The sequence below is a fragment of the Osmerus eperlanus genome, chromosome 16 (assembly GCF_963692335.1).
Source record: "Osmerus eperlanus chromosome 16, fOsmEpe2.1, whole genome shotgun sequence".
NCBI lineage: Eukaryota > Metazoa > Chordata > Actinopteri > Osmeriformes > Osmeridae > Osmerus > Osmerus eperlanus.
The window spans coordinates 2,590,462-2,614,965 of record NC_085033.1 but is presented as its reverse complement, the minus strand read 5'-3'; the positions used below and the strand labels follow the sequence as shown (position 1 = coordinate 2,614,965).

General features: G+C 45.4%; 3 protein-coding genes across 3 annotated transcripts in view; 2 read left to right on the top strand and 1 right to left on the bottom strand.

Annotated features, from left to right (window-relative positions):
* Positions 1 to 10,873, top strand: part of LOC134036218 (voltage-dependent R-type calcium channel subunit alpha-1E-like) — a 44,912-nt gene extending 34,039 nt beyond the window's left edge. Inside the window, 21 exon segments of the mRNA XM_062481050.1 lie at positions 501 to 661; positions 1,159 to 1,296; positions 1,536 to 1,737; positions 1,923 to 2,087; positions 2,326 to 2,436; positions 2,546 to 2,626; positions 2,861 to 2,980; positions 3,204 to 3,269; positions 3,504 to 3,595; positions 3,798 to 3,972; positions 4,902 to 5,029; positions 5,367 to 5,463; positions 5,567 to 5,672; positions 5,805 to 5,912; positions 6,019 to 6,119; positions 6,236 to 6,342; positions 6,480 to 6,582; positions 7,585 to 7,689; positions 8,189 to 8,327; positions 8,507 to 8,676; positions 8,810 to 10,873. Coding sequence (XP_062337034.1) covers positions 501 to 661; positions 1,159 to 1,296; positions 1,536 to 1,737; positions 1,923 to 2,087; positions 2,326 to 2,436; positions 2,546 to 2,626; positions 2,861 to 2,980; positions 3,204 to 3,269; positions 3,504 to 3,595; positions 3,798 to 3,972; positions 4,902 to 5,029; positions 5,367 to 5,463; positions 5,567 to 5,672; positions 5,805 to 5,912; positions 6,019 to 6,119; positions 6,236 to 6,342; positions 6,480 to 6,582; positions 7,585 to 7,689; positions 8,189 to 8,327; positions 8,507 to 8,676; positions 8,810 to 9,322 — 2,988 coding nt within the window. The 3' untranslated portion in view covers positions 9,323 to 10,873.
* Positions 10,874 to 13,584: 2,711 nt separating this feature from the next.
* LOC134036460 (RING finger protein 11) lies at positions 13,585 to 17,261 on the top strand. The gene is made up of 3 exons (XM_062481425.1): positions 13,585 to 14,267; positions 14,937 to 15,106; positions 15,192 to 17,261. The coding sequence occupies exons 1-3, from the start codon at positions 14,145 to 14,147 to the stop codon at positions 15,361 to 15,363; spliced, it is 465 nt and encodes a 154-aa protein (XP_062337409.1). The 5' UTR covers positions 13,585 to 14,144; the 3' UTR covers positions 15,364 to 17,261.
* A 1,967-nt stretch (positions 17,262 to 19,228) lies between these two features.
* On the bottom strand, positions 19,229 to 24,200 carry rpe65a (retinoid isomerohydrolase RPE65 a). Its single transcript, XM_062481127.1, has 14 exons — positions 24,079 to 24,200; positions 23,913 to 23,995; positions 23,616 to 23,766; positions 23,290 to 23,397; positions 22,986 to 23,127; positions 22,565 to 22,712; positions 22,392 to 22,473; positions 21,368 to 21,500; positions 20,852 to 20,991; positions 20,599 to 20,728; positions 20,380 to 20,494; positions 20,138 to 20,232; positions 19,933 to 20,044; positions 19,229 to 19,841 (listed from the first exon to the last, which is right to left on the bottom strand). Exons 1-14 carry the CDS (start codon positions 24,087 to 24,089, stop codon positions 19,696 to 19,698), a joined length of 1,596 nt encoding a protein of 531 aa, XP_062337111.1. The 5' UTR covers positions 24,090 to 24,200; the 3' UTR covers positions 19,229 to 19,695.
* Between the last annotated feature and the right edge of the window lie 304 nt (positions 24,201 to 24,504).

The window sequence follows — 24,504 nt, the reverse complement described above, 5'->3', positions numbered from 1 at the left end:
CCTCTGTCCTCCTCCTCCCTCTCCCCCTGTGTCCTCCTCCTCCCTCTCCCCCTGTGTCCTCCTCCTCCCTCTCCCCCTGTGTCCTCCTCCTCCCTCTCCCCCTGTGTCCTCCTCCTCCCTCTCCCCCTGTGTCCTCCTCCTCCCTCTCCCCCTGTGTCCTCCTCCTCCCTCTCCCCCTGTGTCCTCCTCCTCCCTCTCCCCCTGTGTCCTCCTCCTCCCTCTCCCCCTCTGTCCTCCTCCTCCGTCTCCCCCTCTGTCCTCCTCCTCCCTCTCCCCCTGTGTCCTCCTCCTCCCTCTCCCCCTGTGTCCTCCTCCTCCCTCTCCCCCTGTGTCCTCCTCCTCCCTCTCCTCCTCTGTCCTCCTCCTCCCTCTCCCCCTGTGTCCTCCTCCTCCCTCTCCCCCTGTGTCCTCCTCCTCCCTCTCCCCCTGTGTCCTCCTCCTCCCTCTCCCCCTGTGTCCTCCTCCTCCCTCTCCCCCTGTGTCCTCCTCTTCCTCTCCAGGCTGTGTTTGACTGTGTGGTCACCTCCCTGAAGAACGTGCTGAACATCCTCATCGTGTACCAGCTCTTCATGTTCATCTTCGCTGTCATCGCTGTGCAGCTCTTCAAGGGCAAGTTTTTCTACTGCAACGACGGCTCCATGAACACCGAGAAGGAGTGCCAGTGAGTGGCTGTCCACCGCACACACACTTTCTCTCTCTCTTTCTCTCTTTCTCTCTCTCTCTCTCTCTCTCTCTCTCTCTCTCTCTCTCTCTCTCTCTCTCTCTCTCTCTCTCACACACACACACACACACATATACACACAAACGCTGTATACACTCACACATTAATGTACTGTATGTACAAGCAATATATATATATATATATAAAGCCCCCCACTTCTCACCACTTACCTTAACCCACACATTCCGGAACAAACATGCACTTCACACACTCTCATATTCTGTCACTCAAAATCTATTTTGGTGCACTGTAACATCCACTCATAAACCCACAAAGCATAGATGACCTGTATCCCATCAATGGTCCTCCATTCTAACCTAATTCCTCCCATATTAAAATGCCGTACTATTTTGGAGCTCGCACCACATAAAGGAGGTTGAATTAAAACGTTGTGAATGGAATGATTGGTTGCCTTGGGCCCCCTCTGGTCCCTGCAGAGGATACTACATTGACTACAGCCGAGACAAGAAGGAGGTGAAGAGGAGGGAGTGGAAGAGGCACGAGTTCCACTATGACAGTGTGTGCTGGGCCCTGCTCACTCTCTTCACCGTGTCCACTGGAGAAGGCTGGCCTCAGTGAGTCACCTTGCCCCCTCTCCTGACGGACACTGACTCGCCATGTGATATTGGGTTTCTCAAGCCTAAGTAGTGATTTCAGAGTTGGTTTTCTCCTTTGATGTTGTGTGACATGTTTGTTTGTTTGTCTCTCTCTCCACCGTCCTCCCACTCTCTCCTTCCCTGTGTCGCCACCTTCCTCCCCTCACCCCCCCTTTCTGTCCCTCCCTCTCCCCTCCCTCCCTCCCTCCCTCCCCCAGGGTCCTGCAGCACTCGGTAGACGTGACGGAGGAGGATCGGGGTCCGAGCCGGGGGAACAGGATGGAGATGTCCGTCTTCTACGTGGTGTACTTTGTGGTGTTCCCCTTCTTCTTCGTCAACATCTTCGTGGCCCTCATCATCATCACCTTCCAGGAGCAGGGGGACAAGATGATCCAGGAGTGCAGCCTGGAGAAGAACGAGGTACAGGGCCGTCGGATGGTCTCATCTCATGTCTGGAGGATTTAGGTGTAAAACGGCCTCATCCTCCAATTCATTTCCTTCTGCTACAGAATGATTTGGCATTTAACATTTGAATCTGTGCTGATTGACGGATGGTTGGATTTTCACCCCTGTCCCCCCCCCCCATCCCCCCCGCCTCACCTCAGAGGGCATGCATTGACTTTGCCATCAGCGCCAAGCCCCTGACCCGCTACATGCCGCAGAACCGGCAGACCTTCCAGTACCGGCTCTGGCACTTTGTGGTGTCGCCATCCTTCGAGTACACCGTACTGGTCATGATCGCCCTCAACACTGTGGTCCTCATGATGAAGGTAGGTGCTCAGAGGGAGACAGAGCAGACGGGGGGGGGGATATCAGCGTCCAGTCGGTGATGTCAGAGCTCTGTGACGTCAGAGCTCTGTGACGTCAGAGCTCTGTGACGTCAGAGCTCTGTGACGTCAGAGCTCTGTGACGTCAGAGCTCTGTGATGTCAGAGCTCTGTGATGTCGGAGCTCCAAGGTGCCGTGGTTCCCAGTCCTAACCCTGCTGTGTTGTCGTGCTCCTGTCCAGTATCACTCTGCCCCGGCGGCCTACGATGCCGTCCTGAAACATCTCAACACAGCCTTCACTGTGCTCTTCTCCCTGGAGTGCATCCTGAAGATCATGGCTTTTGGATTCGTTGTAAGCAGCAGAACAATTGTCAGGATTTGAACCGTCAGTGATGTAGGTGAGGTTGGTCGATCGATATGGAGTTTTCATGGTCGACTCTTGTTTCCGTGCTTTCCTACAGAACTACTTTCGAGACACCTGGAATATATTTGACTTCATCACGGTGCTGGGCAGCATTACGGAGATAGTTGTGGATTTGCAGGTGAGATGTTGTTTCACTGAGGTAATATTATCCTTAAGGGGTTTTGGATGCAAATAATGTTTACAGAAAATACATATGATATATCATGTATATTATATAAATTATGTATAAATGTATTTTAATCAAATGTAGCATATCTCTGCCTTGATAAGCCACTTTCTAATTCTCTCCCTCTCTCTTTCTCTCATACCATTTCTCCCTCCCTCCTCTCTCCATCTCCTGCTCTGTATCAAGTCTGTCAACACGTTCAACATGAGTTTCCTGAAGTTGTTCCGAGCAGCCAGGCTGATCAAGCTGCTGAGGCAAGGGTACACCATTCGCATCCTTCTGTGGACCTTCGTGCAATCCTTCAAGGTCAGACGGCTTCAAGTGCTCAGTTCACAAAAACGAACAATAAACCCCGAATGTGGAGGGAAACGATCAGCTGTCAACTGGTGACAGCTTTCCTATGTTGTCTTATCTCCAACAGGGGGCAGTGTTTTGTATTGAAGTCTTGGGTTTTTTGTCAGAGATGTTTTTATGAGGAGAAATGTTTGCTTTTTGTCCCAATCAGCTGTTTGTTCCTTCTTCTCTCCAGGCTCTCCCTTATGTCTGCCTGCTCATAGCCATGCTCTTCTTCATATACGCCATCATTGGAATGCAGGTACAGTCAAAAGCAGATAAGACGAGAGAAAACATATATCTCTACCAAACAACCCGCTTTGGGACAGATTGTACAGAAAGATAAAAGAAACCCATAATCTGTGGTCGAGCCAATCAGCAGGTAGATGTTATCGGTAAATTGATTGCGAATGTTAAGAAACACGTAGGCGTTCCAGATGTGGAAGGGGTGACCTAGCTACCTTACTGTACGCTGCTCTCCTCTGACCTGCTCAAGGTGTTTGGAAACATCAAGCTCAATGACGAGAGCCACATCAACCAACACAACAACTTCAAGACCTTCTCCGGTGCTCTGATGCTGCTGTTCAGGTAGGGCACAGTGAATCACCGACGCTGACTCATCAGGTCAGGCTCAGAAGATTCCGGTCAGAAAGCGTCATACTTTATATTCTGTGTAAGACAAGGGCTGTAACACACGCACAGAGGCAAAAGGGAGTCGGAAATGGCTTTACCTTCCATCTGCTGATTGATTGGTTGATCAGTTGACTGATTGATTGGCTGTTATTGGCAGGAGTGCGACGGGGGAGTCTTGGCAGGAGATCATGTTGTCGTGTCTGGGGGGGCAGGAGTGCGAGCCAGACCCCTCCCTGGCCCCCCTCACCATGTCTCCAGACCACGAGGGGGGCTGTGGCACCGAGTTTGCCTACTGTTACTTTGTGTCCTTCATCTTCTTCAGCTCCTTCCTGGTGAGAGACACGCTCACACACAGAATCACAGATTCACACATTCACACAAACAGCAAATGTTTACTCCTCGACAGGTCTGCAAACGCCTTTGTAAACCGAGATTTGTTAAAACGTTTGTTAACCGAGACCGTAGGTCGAGGTCGGTTCAAACCAATCGTTTTAACAAATCGAGGCGACAAAGCGTTTGCTGACCTGTCGAGGAGTAAACATGTGGTTTCTTATATACTACAACAATACGTGGGAAGATCCCAAATCAAACACGCCAAATCTGGAGCAGACGCCATGTTGTCAGAGCAATCAGCTGCACTTGCACTGGTGACGTCACTACATCTCCAACGCAACATATCAACAACATCAATTCGTCTTCTGTCTGCTTCAGATGCGTCTTTAAAACGGGAAGCGATTGGACCTGTGCAAAAACCGTATTTGGTTGTTTTAGGCTTTTTAGGCGACTTTGTTGCCGAGCAGATGCCACGTTGTTAAGGTCAATGGCTACATCTCCAAGGCAACCGCTTATTGCTAGGTCCGTAAAACGTTTATTTACCTCTGCGAACTTTCAGGAGGTATATAAACGGATTTATTAACTTTTGAGAACGTCTTCTAGACCAATAGGAACAGCGTATTGGTCCAATTATTACACTAGTATATAAGAAACACATTTATACATAATCATTCAGCAGGTATGTTTATCCAAACTGACTGAAGTTACAAATAGTGCAAATAGCAGGTGAATAAGTGAACAGTTCTAACAGTGTTACAGAGGTTAATGCCAAGGAACTGAAAAGCTGTTTTACGAGACACAGTGCAACAACATTCTCTCAATTACAACACTGGATATATTTGCAGATACATTAACAACCGAACATACAATCCTCTCCTAGAACTGTTTAGACTCCGAACCTCTTTCCCGTTGTGTGCTGTGTGTCCAGATGCTGAATCTGTTTGTGGCTGTCATCATGGATAACTTTGAGTACCTGACCAGGGACTCCTCCATCCTGGGTCCTCATCACCTGGATGAGTTTGTCCGCATCTGGGGAGAGTTTGACCGAGCTGCCTGGTGAGGGAACCACTGTGCACACACACACTCAAACACACACACACACACACACACAAACACACCCACTCAAACACACACACATTTAAACACACACACTCTCAAATACACACTCAAATACACTCAAACACACACAAACACTCAAACACACACACACACACTCAAACACACACATAAATAGTCTCACATACAGACACACTCACACACTCCCACACTCACAAATACACACACTCTCAAATATACACACGCACACACTCTCACCACTACCAAATCCTCTGCTATTCTAAACCCAGTGTCTGTGTGTGGTGGTGTCTCTCCCTCTCCTGCTGTGCTGTGTTAGTGGCCGTATCCACTACACAGCCATGTATGAGATGCTAACACACATGTCCCCCCCACTGGGCCTGGGGAAGAAGTGTCCTGCCAAGGTGGCCTACAAGGTGAGGGAGAACCCTATCTACGTTTTGTAGCTACTGTCAAGGTCATTGTCAACATCTCTCCACTTGACCCTTGCTCTTTCTTGGTCTCTCTCTCTTTCTGAAGAGGCTGGTGTTGATGAACATGCCAGTGGATGAGGACATGTCCGTCCACTTCACCTCCACGCTCATGTCTCTCATCCGCACTGCCCTGGAGGTCAAGATCGCAAGAGGTCCGGTGTCGTTCCAACCACACAAGGAAATAACCTTCTGCTTTGTGGGAGTTGTAGTTCATATCATGAACGGTATATCATAAGTAACAGGATTATGGGACTACAGAATAGTGTATGGTTGTGTGTGTTTAGGAGGGGAGGACCGCATAGCCCTGGACACTGAGCTGCAGAAGGAGATCAGTGTCATCTGGCCATATCTGTCTCAGAAGACCCTGGACCTACTGGTGCCCATCAATAAAGGTCTGCAGCACATCACTGACCCAGCAGGAAGGATCGACCATAGACGCAGGCATTGACCAGACTGTTTTGTGTGTCTGTGTCTTTGTATGGTCCATTTCTCTTCCAGATACTGACATGACCGTTGGGAAGATATATGCCTCCATGATGATAATGGACTACTTCAAGCAAAACAAAGCCAAGAAGCTGAGACAGCAAGTGGAAGCGCAGGTCAGCTACATCACACACACACACCATCTGTCATTTTTGGAGAAGATTGAGTCTCTTGAGTGGGGATGGTTGGGGTTAGGAGAAAGGCCAAACTTTGTGTTGCTTGGTCCCTGCAGAAAAGCAGTCTGATGTTCAAAAGTCTGGATGCCTCCACCCTCCCCGAGGACATCCTGTCCAACACCCAGCCCCTCTCGCTCATGCCCCACAGCGCTGGGTCGGCACTGTGAGTTCACCCTCTGTGTGTGTGTCTGGTTGGGGTTTACACAACAGCGTGTGCGTGTGTGTGAGCGCAGACACATTTGTACTCTATAGCTTGAGTACTTGTTATGGTCTTCCTCTAAGTCTCCTGTTCCTCTGCAGGACCAGGGGAGGCTTTGTGGCCTTGAGTCCAATCTCTCCCCAGGAGCTACTCTGCATGAAGCCTCGGACTCCAGACCTGGACACCAAGCAGGAGCTCTCTGGGGTGAGGAGCCCAGACTAGACCCAAACACAAGCCACACATCCCCCAGTCTCAACCTCCTGGCACACTGGGACAACTACTACTAGACTTAACCAACAAACAAGCGAAGCAGCCTTCGAAGAGATTCGAGCTACTCAGTCATGTGAATGAGTGACATATCGAGCAACGTGATGAGATGAGAACCTCCATGCCGAAGCCTTGCTTTAACAGTTTCATCTTTCTCGAGATTCTCTTGAAGCAACGCCTTGATAATATGTACCTAGACTGGGTCTAACGTCTGTTTAGAGTGCTGATGTTGAGGTTCTGTTCCGGTGCTTTTCCAGAACACGACATTCTTGTTTTATTTTTGTTCTATGCAACGTTAATCCAGCGACATTCGGAAGTGCGGCCAAATTGCTGTGTCTGCCTGTGCTTTTCTGGTTGAACTGGTCTGCAGTGTTTACCAAGGGAACTGTCAAGTTTCACTTCAGATATTGGTGTTTGTCTTCCACTGTTTCAACTTCTACCATGGAGTACTGTGAGTGGCTTGGAGGCAGGTAGATTTGTTTGGGTCATGCTGATGGCCAGGTGCATGCCTGTGGATCCCTGAGGCCCCTGTGTCGTTCCTTACCCCTATATTGATGTAGCGATGCGCTTCTGTTGCTGCTGCTCTGCTGTTCCTGTGTCCAGTCTCTCTCTTGTATACCGTCTCGCCATCGGTTCCTGCTTCCCTCGGAAACAATTTCCACCCGGGTTCAGTCGGCTTGTTGTCGTTGGTTATGTCTCTCCCTGGCTGGAATGGCTTCTTACTGAATGGCCCATGGTTCCTCCATGCACCTGCAGGTCGTATCTGGAGGATATACATATATAGGATACATAATACACATGTAGCGAGCTTCTCTTCTCGCCCTCTCGACCACGCCCTAGCTGTAAACCCTTCCTGGGCTGGGACCTGATAAACAGACCGCCCCACATATGGAGCAGCCTGACGTGTACCATGTCTTCCCTCTGTGTGTGCTCACCTAGGTGGGGGGGTGCAGTGGGTTGACTTGGGGCCCACTGGAGCTCCCATTGGGTAGGGGCCTGTGTGTGCGAGCCTCCTCCATGCCCCGCCTGGCTGTAGATCCACAGGTACTGCCCTCTGAACACACACACACACCTCCAGGGACCCAGCCAACTCTGGCCCGCGTCCCCCGGATGTGCATGAGTGTGACAAGGACCGGGACTGAACTCTCGGGTCCCTCGGATGGAAATCATAAAGGGGTTTTTGTGTCTTGGTGTTTGGATGCCTGTAGAGGGGTCATTCAAGGGCTTTTTGTTTTCCATTGTTAGTGGCTGAAGACGAGGTTTGGTGTTAGGTTACCGTTCGACCTGACATTTAGGTTTTGGTCTCCAGACATGAGCAAGCTGAGCACGGGGATGCATAGAATTGGTCGGTGGTTTCCCCTGCAACAGGGAGCATACGTGTGAGGAATGAAATGCTGCATGGATCTAAGTATGCAGAATTCATACAGTAATAAAACCATTGTGCGTACTGTGTTCTGTGGCCTTTGGCTGTCTTTCCCTCTGTATTGTATGTCCGTGTGCGTGTATGTTTGTGTGTGTGTGTATGTGTTTGTGTGTGGTACAGAAGGATATGTCTGGGGGCTCTTTGAAGCGCTCCTTATCTACCATTGCTGACCAGCGGGTGAACGGGCTGTGGCAGGACGAGGAGAAGAGCAGCCCTGAGAGGCTGTACCGACCGCGCCACAAGAGCTACAAGGCTGCAGGTCAGTTGTCCCTGGACAGCCCCAAACTATCCCTGGACACAAGTCATAACGGAACTCACAACGCTGCATGTTTTCATTTTCATTTTACGTCACGGAACGATGTATGACTCTCACACTCCCCCAACCCCCCCCCCCCCCCCCCACCACCCCCCCCCCCCCCTCCCTCGCCGTCTGTGCAGTCTCGCGCTCGGACCACTGGCAGCAGGGGGGCAGGGACAAGGAGCGCGGGCGCTCCAAGGAGCGTCGTCACCTCCTTTCCCCGGACACGTCCCGCTGCAACTCGGAGGAAAGAAATCAGCAGCCGTCCCTCTCTTCCAGCGCGGGCCGGACACACCCTCTGGACAAAGAGGTAACAGGCACGCCCACTGTTTGCTCCCATGACACAGCAACCTAGATCAAGAATAGACTCGCTGTAATATGTGACTGAAATTGACGTAATCCGACAGTTTGAGCTCTTTTAACTTGTGTGTGTGTGTGTATAGGGCAACAGTTCAGACAGCCCGGTACCCTCCACGTCTGAGTCTAGCACCCCTAGTGGCCGGCGGCCTCTGTCCCAGACACCCACACGCTCCCACCCGCACATCTCCTACTCCCCTCTGGTGTGTCGCACACACCCCTCCGTGGGCCAAGACGAGCGCGGCAGCCCAGAGACCCAGAGGCGCGGGGAGCCATCCTGGGGGCACGGAGACGGGGCCTTAGGGAAGGGACAGAGTGGGGCAGGTTTCCGGCGCTCTCCCCCTCGTCGCTATCCATCGGAGCCCTACCTGGCCATGCAGGAGGATGACCACAGCCCCGACCCCTCCGGCCACATGGAGACCCTCACCTTCGAGGCGGCCGTGGCCCACAGTTTGGGACGCTCCAACACTGTCAGCTCGGCCCACCCGCGTTCGCGGACCGGCTGGCAGGTCCCCAACGGACACTTCCGGAAACGCCTGGCCCAAACGGTCTCTGTCACAGGCCCCCTCAGCGACACGGAGGAGGATGACAGGTGCTAGGAAGAGGAGGGTACATGAAGAAGCTGCTAGGGACAAGCCTTCTACTGGGATGCTGAGGAGGGACACTGTCATTATTATTGCAAACAAAACTATGGTTTTCACCTCTTGAAAGTGGAATCATATTGAAATTCACACAGTGAAGGACTATTTATTTGATAACTACTCTGTATAAATAGAGAGTAATAATTAAAACCTTGAATAGCCTTTGATATACAGTTAAAAAAAAATGAAGGATAGAAATGTGGTTCATGTCAATAGGTATTGCCATTTCTGAAGGTGTTTCTCTAACATTGATTCAGTGTTGCTCTTAACAGTGTGTCTGTGGAGTGTGTGAATTTGTTACTATGTGCAAAATAATGAGAAACAATAACTTTTAAAGCCATGGTTTTGTAAATACATGTGATTTGTCATACAATTACCTGAAAGATATATGTGGCCATATAGAAGGAGTTTCATACCAGTTTAACTGGCAACATATAAAGGATCTATTATGTTGGTTAACTGTTTAATACTATTTGTAAAGCTTGTTTGGAGCTGAAACCTGTTGGAAGAACAGTTATGTGGGTTTCTGCTTCGGCCTGCCCCTTGGTTTTTGTCATTTGTTGACATTTAATCACAAAGGGAATTGGCCAAAGCAGGAACAGATTTGCAAAAATGCTGTGAATACCGAAATGTTTCAAAAACTGTCAGTTACTGACATTTTTGTAATCAGTTTTACATATTTATTGTCCCTTTAGACTCTATTGTCAGCAATAAATGGTTTATATGCTTGTTTTTCACCAAGCAGTCAATCAATCACCCCCGACACTTTCACAAAATTACGTAATTGGCTTCTATAGCAGTATGCATCCTTCACAAAGAACCAAACTGTGATTTATTAGCTGGGCTACACAGGACCAAATAACAGAAACTGGCTTAGGAGCATTGTTGATCAAGTGACATGAGCAAGCACATTTCTTTTTGTTCCTTGGACTTTTCTTGTTTCTGGTTTTATTTTTGGCTATTTCATAATGCCCATTAGTTATTATCTTTAGATAATATGTTACTGCTTAATTACCATTTTATATTCCGCATCATTGTGGAATAATTTCATAAAGCATATTGTGCAATGTAGCTGTCTGTTTTTTCTCTACTTTTGATTTAGCCTGCTTCATTCTGGACAATTCCATCTGCAAATGTTTACCGTGCATTTTTATTCCACAATGTGAATATACGGTATGAATTAAAATACACAGAGACTGTAGAAAGATGTTTTAACACAACATACTAATTTACCTGTTGAGATGGTTTACTAATAATGTACAGTACAAATATCATGCTATAAGATGTAGAGAAAACACACTGAAACTCACCTGCTTTAAAAGGAATAGAGGGGTGTATGGAATGTTATTTAAAGGTTGTAAATGTTTTATTTGCCTGAAAAGGGTAATTGTGAAACTCACTTAACCAAAAACACTAATTGAATCAAATGTTCATGGAATGCAAACAGTTGTTTGGTTTATATGTGTATAATAGTTGTATATATGAATTAAAAAAATCTCATGCAACATTTTTACAGTGATTTTCATTCAGATGTCATTAGTTAGTTAGTATATATTTTTATTTGTATTGATTGTTAGTTATAGGAAAGAAAAGGGAGTGGACCTAAAACATTCTTGGCTTTATTAATGAATGCAGTAACCATCACTGTCAAATGCAAGGTCAAGAGTGGATTGTGCCACATCCTTGTACTTCATGCATCATTAAAACACACAATTTGTTATCAAAGCTTGCCAGTTCCATTCAATTAAATAACTCAATAAGTTGTGAAATACCAGCAAAGTACTTAATCAAACATTCAGAAAGTCATTGCCTTTAGATGTAAGAAAAATAATCTATAAACCATGAAAGGTAAACATGAAATTAGATCTCTAAACATACAAACTCCATGTAAAGACTATAAATTCATACAGTATAGTATTTGTTCAGTTCATATCATCTCATTTTACTTGCTCAAAATGTACTAGTTCTAAATATTATATTAAATATTTTAGATATATTTTAGTATGACACAAGGGCATACTTTTGTGTCAAGGGCATACTTTTGTGTGGCCTATGTATGTATAAATATGAGTGTATGTACATATATATGTGTATATGTATAAATATGTGTGTATATGAGTTTCTCCTGTATCCAGAGTCTGTAGCCTCCCCTGTGACCCTGCCTCCAGAGTCTGTAGCCTCCCCCTGTGACCCTGCATCCAGAGTCTGCAGCCTCCCCTGTGACCCTGCCTCCAGAGTCTGTAGCCTCCCCCTGTGACCCTGCATCCAGAGTCTGCAGCCTCCCCTGTGACCCTGCCTCCAGAGTCTGTAGCCTCCCCTGTGACCCTGCATCTAGTCTGCAACCTCCCCCTGTGACCCTGCATCCAGAGTCTGCAGCCTCCCCTGTGACCCTGCCTCCAGAGTCTGCAGCCTCCCCTGTGACCCTGCCTCCAGAGTCTGCAGCCTCCCCTGTGACCCTGCCTCCAGAGTCTGCAGCCTCCCCTGTGACCCTGCCTCCAGAGTCTGCAGCCTCCCCTGTGACCCTGCATCTAGTCTGCAGCCTCCCCTGTGACCCTGCCTCCAGAGTCTGTAGCCTCCCCCTGTGACCCTGCATCCAGAGTCTGCAGCCTCCCCTGTGACCCTGCATCCAGAGTCTGCAGCCTCCCCTGTGACCCTGCATCCAGAGTCTGTAGCCTCCCCTGTGACCCTGCATCCAGAGTCTGTAGCCTCCCAGACACTTAACTAGTCTAAAGCATGCCTGTTTTATAGTTGCTTAATTAGCCTAACTGTTATCAACTGTGCTAGCTTAATTGCAAAGGGTTTTTCTAATGATCGATTAGCCTTTTAAAATGATGAACTTGTATTAGCAAACACAAAGTGCCATTGGAACACGGCTGATGCTTGCTGATAATGGGCCTCTGTACACCTAAGTAGATATTTCATTAAAGGTCTGCTGTTTCCAGCTACAATAGTGCTTCACAACCTATAATGTCTACACTTTATTTTGCATCAATTTGAGGTCATTTTAATTGACCAAACAAATATATACTTTCTTTTGAAAACAAGTAAATAATTAAGTGACTACAATCTTTTGAAAAGTATGTTGAAAAAAATCTGAGTCTTTTTTTAACATCATGTGCCCAAGCTAGTAGCCAACAATAATAATTTACTGCACTGAATCGCTCAACATTTCCAAAAACAGGCAAAACACACAGGAGGGTCTTCAATGCTGGACCAGTAATGTTACTTTAATGGTAGCTACACCCTGTGGCTCTTGCTTTCAAGGTGTTGCACCTTGTAAGGTGGATACAAACTAGCCCGTAGCCTGTTTTTTTTTTACTGTTATATTTGAATAGCACAAATGGCTTGGCAATAATTATTTCCATTTTACAAATAACTGCTTCCTGGTGGAAAAGGATATTAGACTTTCCCTCAGCAAAATTTAAGGCTGTCATAGATAGGGTAGGAGCATTGAGCAACCATGACGTTTTGGTTGAAGGGTGTGTAGATTTGCTTAGGGAAGTTGTTTTGAAACATTATGAACTCACACATATAAAACGTGTATAGAACAATGACCCATAGGCAGACATCCCAAGTCTCCCGGAAGGTCCGGGAGTCTCCCGCATTTCAATAGCGGCTCCCTGACGCCCGCAAATGCTGTACAATCTCCCGGAAATTGGGGATTTTGTATTTCAAGCGAGCGAGAGACTGTCTAATGGTCATTTCTGGTAGAGATAGGTGCATATCGCACGTCCTGATTGCGTCCGGGGGAGCTACCTCCCGGAAATGAGTCTCTGCAGGTTGGGATGTCTGCATAGGTATGGCCGTCTTGCAAACTTCTACGTACTGGATATACTGTGGACATACAGTATTTTGGGATTCACACACTGGTACACGTTTTGTTGGTGTGACGTCTCATGCAGCCGTCCAATGGAAGCGCAGAAGCAGAGAACGTCTAATATGGGGAGAACTGTCACTCTCGGGAAACTTCCGGGTTCTGAACTGGTTGCAGTTCCACCAAAGAACTTATATATTGAGACAAATTTAGCCGTCTAGCTCCATAGACTCCCATTCATTTTGCACTCATTACATCATGCCGGCGATCACCCCCGGTGGTCCACCTCTGGTGGAACTGCAACCAAATTAGGTACAATGGGGCTTAATAGGGAGTGGCTAGGCTCTCCGTAGACGGGCTCTGGCAGAACGCACTCTCCCCTGACAAAGCACAACAACATTAAAACCCTTACGTCATATCCAATGGACGGATAGCTGTCCTGGGTTGAAAAAGAGAACATGATTAAATCCTTATTTGACAATAGACAACTGAGACCATGACCTATGCTCGCATAAACATCACTTTGTAAGGCTTGTTGCTGTCAGATGCTGTTAGGTGGGCGATTTCTATTCGAAGTCGTAAACCGAGGAATGACTGACATTAGTCTCGTAGGAAGTCGCTAGCAAGTGAAAAAGTAGCAACCAGCTACTAGTAGCTGTAGCTAGTCTAGTTAGCACCAGGGTCCTTTGTTTTCAGATGCTATGATCGTAATAATGTTGTTGAATAGCTAGGAATCGCTGGATGTTCGGACGCTAGTGCTCGGTTATATTCGTAATAACATGTATCGGATAGCTTAGTAGGTTGTTTAACAATAATAACCATTGTCATTTAATTTGAAAAAGGAGAGAGTTGTATCTTAGCCAGGTAGCTAAACGGACAACGGCAAGTTTAACAAGCTATTGGTCTGTAGTAGCTAGTTCTAGCCAGGTAGCTAAGCAGAAATACAAGGGCTATTAAGAAGAGGATATGGGCAATTGTCTCAAATCGCCGACGTCGGACGATATTTCTTTGCTTCACGAATCCCAGTCAGACAGAGCAAGTTATGGTGACGGGACAGACCCAGACATGGAACCACCTCCACCTTATCAGGTTAGACTTCAGATAACGTTAAAGTTAATTAAGAAGTACTAAAACTGCGTTTACTGGGCGGAATCGTTTTTAATGATGTCGCGTTCAAAATTGTTGAATTACATTTACAATAAAATTATTTAAGTTTTGATAGACTGAAGTATAAGAAAATAGATATATAATGTTTAAGTTCCATGCTTGTGACCCATGCCTAACTCTCATGGCTTAACTAGCTATATTATAAAGGTAGGTTAGTTGTGTTAAAAGCTTTCCAGTTTTACTTTGACATTTGCAAAGGAAACATTTAAGTCTTCGTCAACCTTCAACAATAGCTGTATATCCACACAAAGAAAAAACATGCTCTGCACTTTTTGTGGCCAAACTGCTTTTCACCCTCACAAATGTGTTACAAACAGGCTTGCCAAGAATGTCCAGACAGAGCATTCTTTTAAATTATTATTATACTTCTAGTTAACAGATCCATTTAATCTAAAGATGCTTTTTCCTTAAAACTGGCCAAAATGCCTGCATTGCATTTTTTCTGCAGTTGGTGTGCAATGGAATGAATGCTACGTACACCACAGTTACTGTATCTCTCATGATGTTGCCACTCCCAAGTGTTTACTGATCTTGCCATGGGTTTGTATACTGCTGTGTTGTAGCTGACATCCCTCTGTACTTGTGATCCAGGAGCAGGCCCACATGCCCATGTATCACCCCACCCCCAGCCAGGCCCGGTTGGCCACCCAGCTGACAGAGGAGGAGCAGGTTCGTATCGCCCAGCGAATCGGCCTCATCCAGCACCTCCCCAGGGGTGTGTACGACGGCGGGCGCGACGGTTCGGAGAAGAAGATCAGAGAGTAAGCGTCCCCGGGATAAGTTGAGGGCCAGGTCCGTTACCTTCATCCGAATATGGTCATTTCTAACCACTGCCTCTCTCTGCAGGTGTGTGATCTGTATGATGGACTTTGTGTACGGGGACCCCATCCGGTTCCTGCCCTGCATGCACATCTACCACATGGACTGTATAGACGACTGGCTGATGCGCTCCTTCACCTGTCCCTCCTGCATGGAGCCTGTGGACGCCGCCCTGCTCTCCACCTACGAGACCAACTGAACCTGCGCCAGACCCCCCCCCCCCCCCAACCCACCACCCTCTCCCCACCCACCGCAACCCAAAGGGCCGCCTTCAGAAACACTTCTTCAGAAACACACTTCAGTCAAACACACACACCCCACCCATACAGCCTTGCCCGCTCCTTCCGCCCTCTCGCCTCACACGTACAGTGTGAGATGCAGCAAGTTGTTGAGGCTGTCGACTAGATGAGAGACTTATGTTAACACTCGTGATGCAGAACATGCTGGCCCATCCGACGGCATGGGCTGGCTGGTGCAGGGAAGGCCAGCCGAAGTCAAATCTCGATAAGACAGTTGCCTGTTTAGGTCATACATGCATGTATGTGTGTGACTTGTGTGTTTGTGTGTCTTCCTGGTTGGGGGCGTGTTCCGGAAAGTTTATAAGACTGGATAAGCTTGGTGTTGATGAAGAGTTGTGGGAGTTTGTGTTGGGATGCAGTTCCGCTTGAGCAGGTCTCAGTGGTTTTCTTTGTCTGTCAGTCATAATGATTAGTGACCACATGATTAGTAGGTGTAAATGAGATACTTGTCCACCTTCTGTATTTGGCAATAGGGAAGTCCTGTCAAATTTCAGAAATTGCATCAATAAGACCAAGTGCATACTCATCATCAAAGGTAATTTCCCCCAAAAGGCCTACATGGTGGATATGTAGGTAAGCAGACTGAATATCCTGTGTTAGTTTTACATCGGTGTACAGTATATAGGAATTACAACTTAATATCCTGAACATCGACAACAACAAACATTTGCACACTGCAGAAATCGCCCAATGTCCATCCTTTATTGTGTCTAAATGGGAGATATATGTATGTAAACATTTAGCTTAGCCTTTTGTCCTCATTAGGTTTTTATGTTACACCACAATGGCTTCACTGCTAGAGCTAGGTGGACAATAATGGGACCCCTTACGCTAGTCCAAATGACCAGAAAAGAAAATTAAGAGCTTTATAGCACTGTGTACTGTTGGTGAGTTAAACATAGGTGGAGTGGAATAGCTGTCGACCAATTGTAAAGGGCTCATTTGTGCATGGTCAGGAGGATCAGTCTAAAGTTAGGAATGCTTGCAAACACATTTATCTGATCCAGATATTTGCACTTTACTTATAGGACAATAACGGAAAACATTATATTAATATATAAAACTATAACCTTGCACTATCAGTATGATTTCTTGTTTTTTTCCGCAATGCAGAAATGACAGAACACTCAAATGCTTTTGTCAGTGCTACCGTTGGTCACCTACCACATTGAAGTAAGCCTGAACACCTGGACTTATAAGTTGTGTGATTCGATAGTGTGACTTTGTTTTGTTTCGCTTTTTGAAGCCGTGTGTGAATGGTAGGAAAGGGACAGAGGTTGGAGAAGACCCACATTTAGATGCAGAAAAAGCGGAATCTGATCTGCTCACAAGCAGAACCCCCTTTGAATCAATACCCCGTTGGTATGTTCAGAAAGAGACTCTACAGTTACATCTTTGTTTGCCTTTTTGTAATATGCTGCAATTATTTCCATTTGAGGTGTTGCATATGTTAGTAGTGATACCTTCTTTCTGTGTAGCCGTCTTAGATTGTGTGATACCATTGTGTAATGTGTCTAAGACAACAACCTTCACTATTAGTGTACACTGTTGAGTCTGTTTGCAAACCTCTGTCCCGTTGCAGTTTCAGAGTGAGAGAGATGTTTCTCTTAAAGTGTGATCGACGTTGGAGATGACACACTTTTTCAATTAGCTTTTTTGGTTTGGAGTGTTTTTCTCTTCATTTAAGTTCTGCAGGATACTAAAAATAAATGTTATCTCCTGTAATCTTTGTTTTTGGGAGGCTAACTAGCCCTCATGTAAAGAAAACCAATAAACAAGAAAGCACACTTGTCGGTCATCCTTGTCACTGTTTTCATGTTTGTAATAAATAAAGTATATGAACAAACTTAAACATAAACCTTAAAAATACCTATTTGTGTACATGTGCATGTCACAAGTAATCATATATACATTTTCCTTTAGGACAATGAAAAGGAGTTTCCATCTGACATTGCCCCATTAGCTGAACCTCACATCTACATTGCCAGTGTAGTAACGTTGGTTGCTTAGTAGAGGTTAATCTGAATTGGGTCAACTTTATATCCTGGATCAGACCACTAACACAGTGCAGAATAACTGCTGTTCAGGGTCGGTATGGTGTTTGCAGAGTCTTTAAGACCATACAGTGTGCACATAAGGATTTTAAAGGAATTATGATGATCTGTCATTGCCATTGCTGAAATGTTTCATGAGTTTCAACACGCTTGTTTGGCTTGTTTGTTCTCTTGTTTGTGTAATTAACCACCGGCCCAAGTAATCATCTTAAAATGTCACCTGCTTGGTTAGCAAGATTATGATTGAGAAACTTTGACAACCAAAAAAAAGATCTTCTGAAGGGAATTAATTGCAAAACATCGTTCCTAGCCCCCTACTGCATGCCTTATGAAATAATGGATAAAAAAATTATTTGGTCAGACTTTTGTACTTATTATGGTGCACAATAAGCCTTTGAACACTAAATTTAATTTATTTTGTGGGGGTGAGGTACATTTGAGTATGTTACTTTGGGGCAACAACATGCAATAACGGTAGTAAATGGTAAAAATACATTTTATTGAAGATTCATATTTATTTCAATGTTTTTATCACATTTCATGAAAGTACTTATTAAAAAACACAATAAATGGAAACATCTGTACTGAAAAAACAAGACAGTGGCTGTCAATGATACTTTTAGAGGATGTTTGTTACCTACAAGCAACAACGCGCAACAAAGGAAAAAACTTTTACAAAATTAATTTTAATTTTAATTTTTACATTAGGAATTCACACAGTGGCTCTAAAAGAGATTGGCATTTCATTTCAATTTCATTGTATTTAAAAAAACAGATAAAAAGTAATGATTTTTGTATCATTAGGTCAACAGCTTCACTGTGTGTGGAAGTCAAAAAAGCAGTTTTTCTCAGGTGTTAACTTTTCTCAGTGTCTGACTTCTCACTCTCCCTTTACCATAGAACATTGATGTGTTCATTCTCTAAACACAGAAAAAGGAACATTTTATTAAATTGGGTAATGGAAATGAACACAGATACACCTGTGTACATGAATGTGTGGGTGCATGCACGCAAGCACATCCACTGACATGGATGTGTTTCTTACATTATCGGGACACTACCAATAGCTAAATCAATAAACAAAGTATAAAATATTGTTATTTATCATGTTAATCTCCAAAACAAGTTATGTAGTGGTAGTTAATAAAATAATTATTGATTTACTGACATCTGTGTCATTTTATAAACATGCATGGCTACATGGAATTCTCAGTCCACTATTGCATGTTGTTGCTTTGAGGCAACATAGCTATTTTGTCAATTTACTCAATAAATATTTGATGGAAATATAAAAACATTATACAAATCAAATCAGAACTTACTCAAGATTGTGAAAATATTTTTTAGTTGATGAAAATCTTCAGGAAAATGCCCCTTTTTGACAGTTTTGGGTACACCAAAAACATGGCTGCCGTGAATGCTATATGTTAAGGAAAGGGGTTTAAAAAAAAGGAGTCATGTGATCATGTGATCAAATGTAAGCACACTATTGGTTTCCTTTACTTCCTTTCTTTTACAAAGAGCATTTTTAATTGGTGACTGTCTTTTGTAAGTTTGTCATACTGGGGGGAAAAGAGTATGTTACCCTGAAGCAACACTATGAAATACAGGGCTAGGGGCCTCAAGGCCTCCCCTTATTCAAGTGGAAACATAATCAGATTCTTTATGATGAAACAAATCTCTGTGACCATCTAAAAAAAAAAACATTCACCATGAGAAAGCAAGTCATTGTATTAGTATTTTTTCAAATCTTGATTGCATCTGCATAACGGACAAACTTTCAATGAAAAGGGTGTTGTGTTGATTCGATGTTTTTATTATTCCAGTACTTAAAGAGCACAGCATGTGAACCCATGCACTGATTTCCATGAATAGCACGCCATTCTGGCTGTGAGTGAAGCATTGTTTTTAACACAGTAGGGTCACTGAGAAATCACAGGGGGTACATACCAAAGCCCTAAATTTAAGCAGGCTTCATTTAAACAAAATAGCTAGTAACACATTTTGGCATCAATGCACTCTTTATGGCTTGTTGTAGCTATCCTGATCCTGTGAGTCCAGATCCTTATTCACTCGTATTTTGTATTTTTTTGCAAGCTTCGTATTCTGACTGCCCTGGAATGACTACACTTTCACCCTGAGAACAGCCAGGTTTCCTGTCGCTTCCACGGTACATTTCTATGGTTTGTACATTCCGTGGAAGGTAACAGGCATGCTGCACTCCACTTCTGCCCTGGCGATCTCTGACAGGTCCTTGGCGTTGAGGATCAGCATGTACCCTGGTCTGGCAGCGCCGGGGGCGACAACAATGGTCAGCAGGACACCTGTGAGAACAGTACCGGCCTTGGGTCAGAAATCCACACCCAACACCCACATGACAGTCCAGCAGCCTTCCCTAGCAGGAGTATGACATACCATCGTCCTCGTCCACAGCATCTGGGTTGGGCACGAACAAGGGCTCGGAGGGGTAAGAGTCCGGCTCCTGCCACACCCAGGTCTCCTTGGTCTTCACGTTCAGCTTGCAGATCTACAAGCAGGCAAAACCGAAGGTCACCAAGGCCTGACGATTGATTTGAAGGGCTTGTTTCATTTTCATGATCACACCCTTTCTGTAGCTTACCCTGTCAGGGATGAAGTGGTTGAGGCCCAGTGCGTAGGCATAGGAGTAGTTCTTTCCGCCATACTTCCCATAGTTGATCTGGGGGAACTCAAAGGCTACCAGAAGACATAGCAACAGTAATCTCAAATACCTGTCTGCCATCATGAAAGACTGTAGCCACGTCTAATGCAACAGGTAGTCATGGGATCACAGCTCATTTTGTGGAAGTGGATGAGCTTCCGTGACGGTACGCGTGTTCTCACCTTGGCGAGGCCCAGAAAACAGAACCTCAGGCTCCAGCCAGATGGTCCCATCAGCGCGCATCACTGCTGTGGCCGTGGTGTACGGCAGGCTGATGAGGTTCTTCCCCTGCTCCTCCTGTCAACAACCCCCAGAGTGCACATGCGTGAAGAGGAGAACGTCATCAGTGGCCGTCGGTGGATGATTCCTGGGTGCTGCTGTTCCTGAGGTTTCAACCTTACCTTGTGGATGTCCAGCGGGATGACGTATCTGCGCACCTCAGGCTGAGGTGCCATCATGGCCGCCTTCTTCACCTCGTCCCAATTGGCTCTCAGATTAGACAGCCACAGGTAGTTGTACACAAACTCAAACCTGCAGAGCGTCAGGAACAAAGGAAGGTTGTGTTGTTGTGAATCAAATCAATGTACGCTATTTATCTATCTATATATTTACTTCATTAAAGTCAATGGGAAGGCGCAAACTTCATCCACTTACCCTTTCCATGTGCACAAGTCAAAAACGACGAAGCCTTGGTCCTCGTAAGTGTTGATGTGATGGAAGACGTTGATGGCAGCGCCCCTGAACTTGTGATCGATGTACTCTCCAGGGTCTTTCTTAGCGATGTGAAACCATGTCTGAGAGAATTTTCAAACGTTAAACAGCATAACATTAAATCACATGATAGTTATGCCATGTAATGTATTATGGGGATTCATATATGTAATGTCACCATCTATCCACTGTCAACTTCATCCTACTGAAACCTAGAGAACAACTGTTACAGATGTAGGTTTTCAATATAGCAGAAGTGTTTGAGGTGAAAAGAAATTGTTGCAAGGAAAACAATAACAACACTAACAGCAGTCAACTAGATTATTTGAGTGATCAGAAGTGAAGGCAGTGGCATGCATGGATGGATGCCAAATGTGCTAACCTGAAACCAATGTCCTCCACGGTGGAGAATAAAGAAATAGCTGGGTCTCAGGTTACACATCAAACCATGGTGCTTACCCCAAGGGTCTCATTGGACTCAAAGCAGTCCATGTAGTTGGAGCCACGGATGCTCCAGGCACTTAGGAACTTGAGCAGGTTGATTTTCACAGGGGTCTCCACAAAGACAAAGTAGTTGTCCGACATGCCAAAGCTGAAAGAAACACATGACGTTCAACACTGCAGCCCTGAAAAGACTATTGAGGTACACACAGATTCTTGTGAACGTCCACCGCTGTATCGTTGAACGTGTCCTGACCAGAGGCATCACAGCGTGGTACAGTTACACCACGCTCAGGATAGGAAGGCTCTACTAAGCGGCGCAGAAGGTCATCGGTGCAGAGCTAGCGGCCGTCAGGGACCTCTACACCCCACACTGCTGCAGCAGAGCCACCTCCTTCACCACAGACACCCCTCACCCCGCCTGTCATCTGGCCCACCGCCTACCAGAGAGAGACTCCAGATGGTGGCGCATCATGACGAGAACAAACAGGCTCCACAACAGCTTCGTCCACCAGGCGGTGCACATATTCAACGATCAGCAGTCCATCGGCCACCCCTGTCCAGACTAAACCCCTGACACCGGACAACCCCCTACCCTGTTACCCTGTCACCCCTTCCCCCTGTCACCCCTTGCCCCTGTCACCCACCCCCTGAGGTGTCTGCCTCTTCCTGCTCCAGCTGGTCCCGCTGAACTGACCCATCTGACCGAACAAGATACTTACCTCCATTTAAATGTACGTATTGTTAGGTTATTCTTAGTTATTAGTTAATATTCTCAGTTTAGGTTATTTTCAGTTGTCAGGTGAATTATTCTGTGTTAGTCTAATTTTGTAAACTCTTATTCATAGCCTATTATATTTATTGTCGTTAAGTATAGTAGCTCATATAGGTTAGGAATGATTCTTTGAGGTTTAGATTATTTATTAGCGGTTTAGATAGGGTGCTAGGGGTTTAAGAGGAGCTGGACCAAAGAATGTCATTGTGTCTGCACCTGTCATTTTAATGGCAATAAACTTGAAACTCGAGGAGCCACAAACTGTACCTGTGCACATAGGAGGGCTTGAACCTCTCAGCACTTGGAAACTGCACCACCACCTTGGACTTCTCAATGCAGTCAGACTTGTCTGAGGAAACATTCCCAATCAGGGTACAGGTTAGCGACCTTGGTGTCCCAGAGAATTCCGCTCTAGATTTCGTGTTTGAGGGACAACCCACCTGGCTGTGTAGGGGGCATTCGGACAATGTTGTAGGCCAGTGACGCTCCTTTGCCCATGCAGTTGCCGATGTTGTACACTGTCCCATCTCTCTCAATGTGCGGGTGGGCTGTCACTCCATTGATGTTAACATAGTTACACAAGTCCACCTGTGTATGGTAGGAAGGTTGGCAAGTGAACAGGCTAGCCAGACAACTGAAAGATGAACAGTCCCTCTACAATACGCCAAAAATGTCATGTCCATTCAGTTTGCATGCAATGAATTCCTTTCTCAGTCTTCCATCTCATGATAGAACATCAACAAAGAGATCAGAAGTTCATTGCTTTATGTTTTAAGACAGGTGAACGGAGATTTAATCTGGACGAGTGAGTAAAGAAATACGATATCTGTGCATAGCTCTCTTTAGGTAATAGGACATGACCTTCTTCAGGGTTTCCAAGGTGTCAGTGTTGACTTTAGTGATGTAATTGGTTTCAGTGACAGCATAGTAATCTTCTCCAATGGGGTAAACGTTCACCAGGCAATTGTCTGTCACTTCAACACCCTTGAAGTAAGAGAAAAACCTGCACATACGCAGAAAACACGCATATGCAAGAATTAATCAAATACATTTTAAAAAATTACAGCTGAGAATTGGAATTTAAATAATTAAATGAGCAAATATAGTGTGCCGTGGACCATTACAATAGAAAATAACCAAATGACAAAACCAACATGTGACAAACCTGGAAAAAATGTTTTTGCAGGGATCTGGATAAGCGAATGTTCCAAACTCAGTGATCACAACACGCTTCTCTGTAATAGCCCTCACGTAGGCATCTGTTTTTATAAACCTAAGAGAAAGATCAAGACAAGGAAGCGTTAGAACTTTGTAATATATAAGAGGCTATGAATAAGAGGCTGTGTAAGTCAGTGGAGTCATTTTAGAAAAACAGAGTGAAGACAAAACATGCTCGATTTACAAATCTAATTGTGGTTTCCATAACACGCCACTAACACGTCATGTCACTGTCTGATAGACAGTGTCCAAACATGTGAAGTGTCTGCTTACTTGCGGAAGTAGGTGACCTGCCCATTCTTGAAGTCAAATTTGTGCATCAAGGCTTGACCATCAAAGAGGTGGTAGAAGGGCTCATCTGCCACCTCAAACAGGCCAGGGCCCAGGCGCAGGAGACTCCCCTTTAGGAAGGAAGGAATACGACCTGCACACACCCACACATCTGGCTTTAGCAGTCCAGTAGTCCATAAACTATTTTCAGACATCCTTTTTTTTTAATATAAAATGCATGTGTTACAAGACGTATGCATGAATCTTCACATGATGTAATATAGGTGTGGATCAACAAACCTGTGACTGTCGCAGGGACAGGCTCTGACAGGTCCTCACATGTCTCAAAGATCTTCTTATAGCTACCAGCAGGGTGTTCAAATCTGCAGCCACATTGTAAACAACCAGTTAAGCACTCAAACCAATCAGATAAGAATAATTCAGTAATTAAGAAAAAAGCATTTACCGGCTGACCATAGTTCCTCCTTGGTGTGGTGGCACACAAACATACGCTGGTGTCCTGCAATAAGTTCAGAACTGGGAGACTTGTACCACTGAATATGTTCAGGGTATTTATATTTGTAGCCTGTTCTGAGTCACTGCCTAAGGGAATTTAAACCTTTCCACCAACCAATCATCTCACACCATGAACAAGAATTCCATTGTAGCAATATCTTTAGCTGATTGACACAATTCCCAACCTCTGTGAAAACGGATTTATTACGCTGAGCAGTACACAAATTAGAACTTTGTCTGGCCTATGTGTTGTAATATCACAAATTATAAATTAAGGTGAGCATCAACACAACAATGCCAAATGTGATACAATCATAAGATTTTGTACAAAGCATGTTGATTTGTATAACGTGAATCTACAGCAAGTAAGATGTAA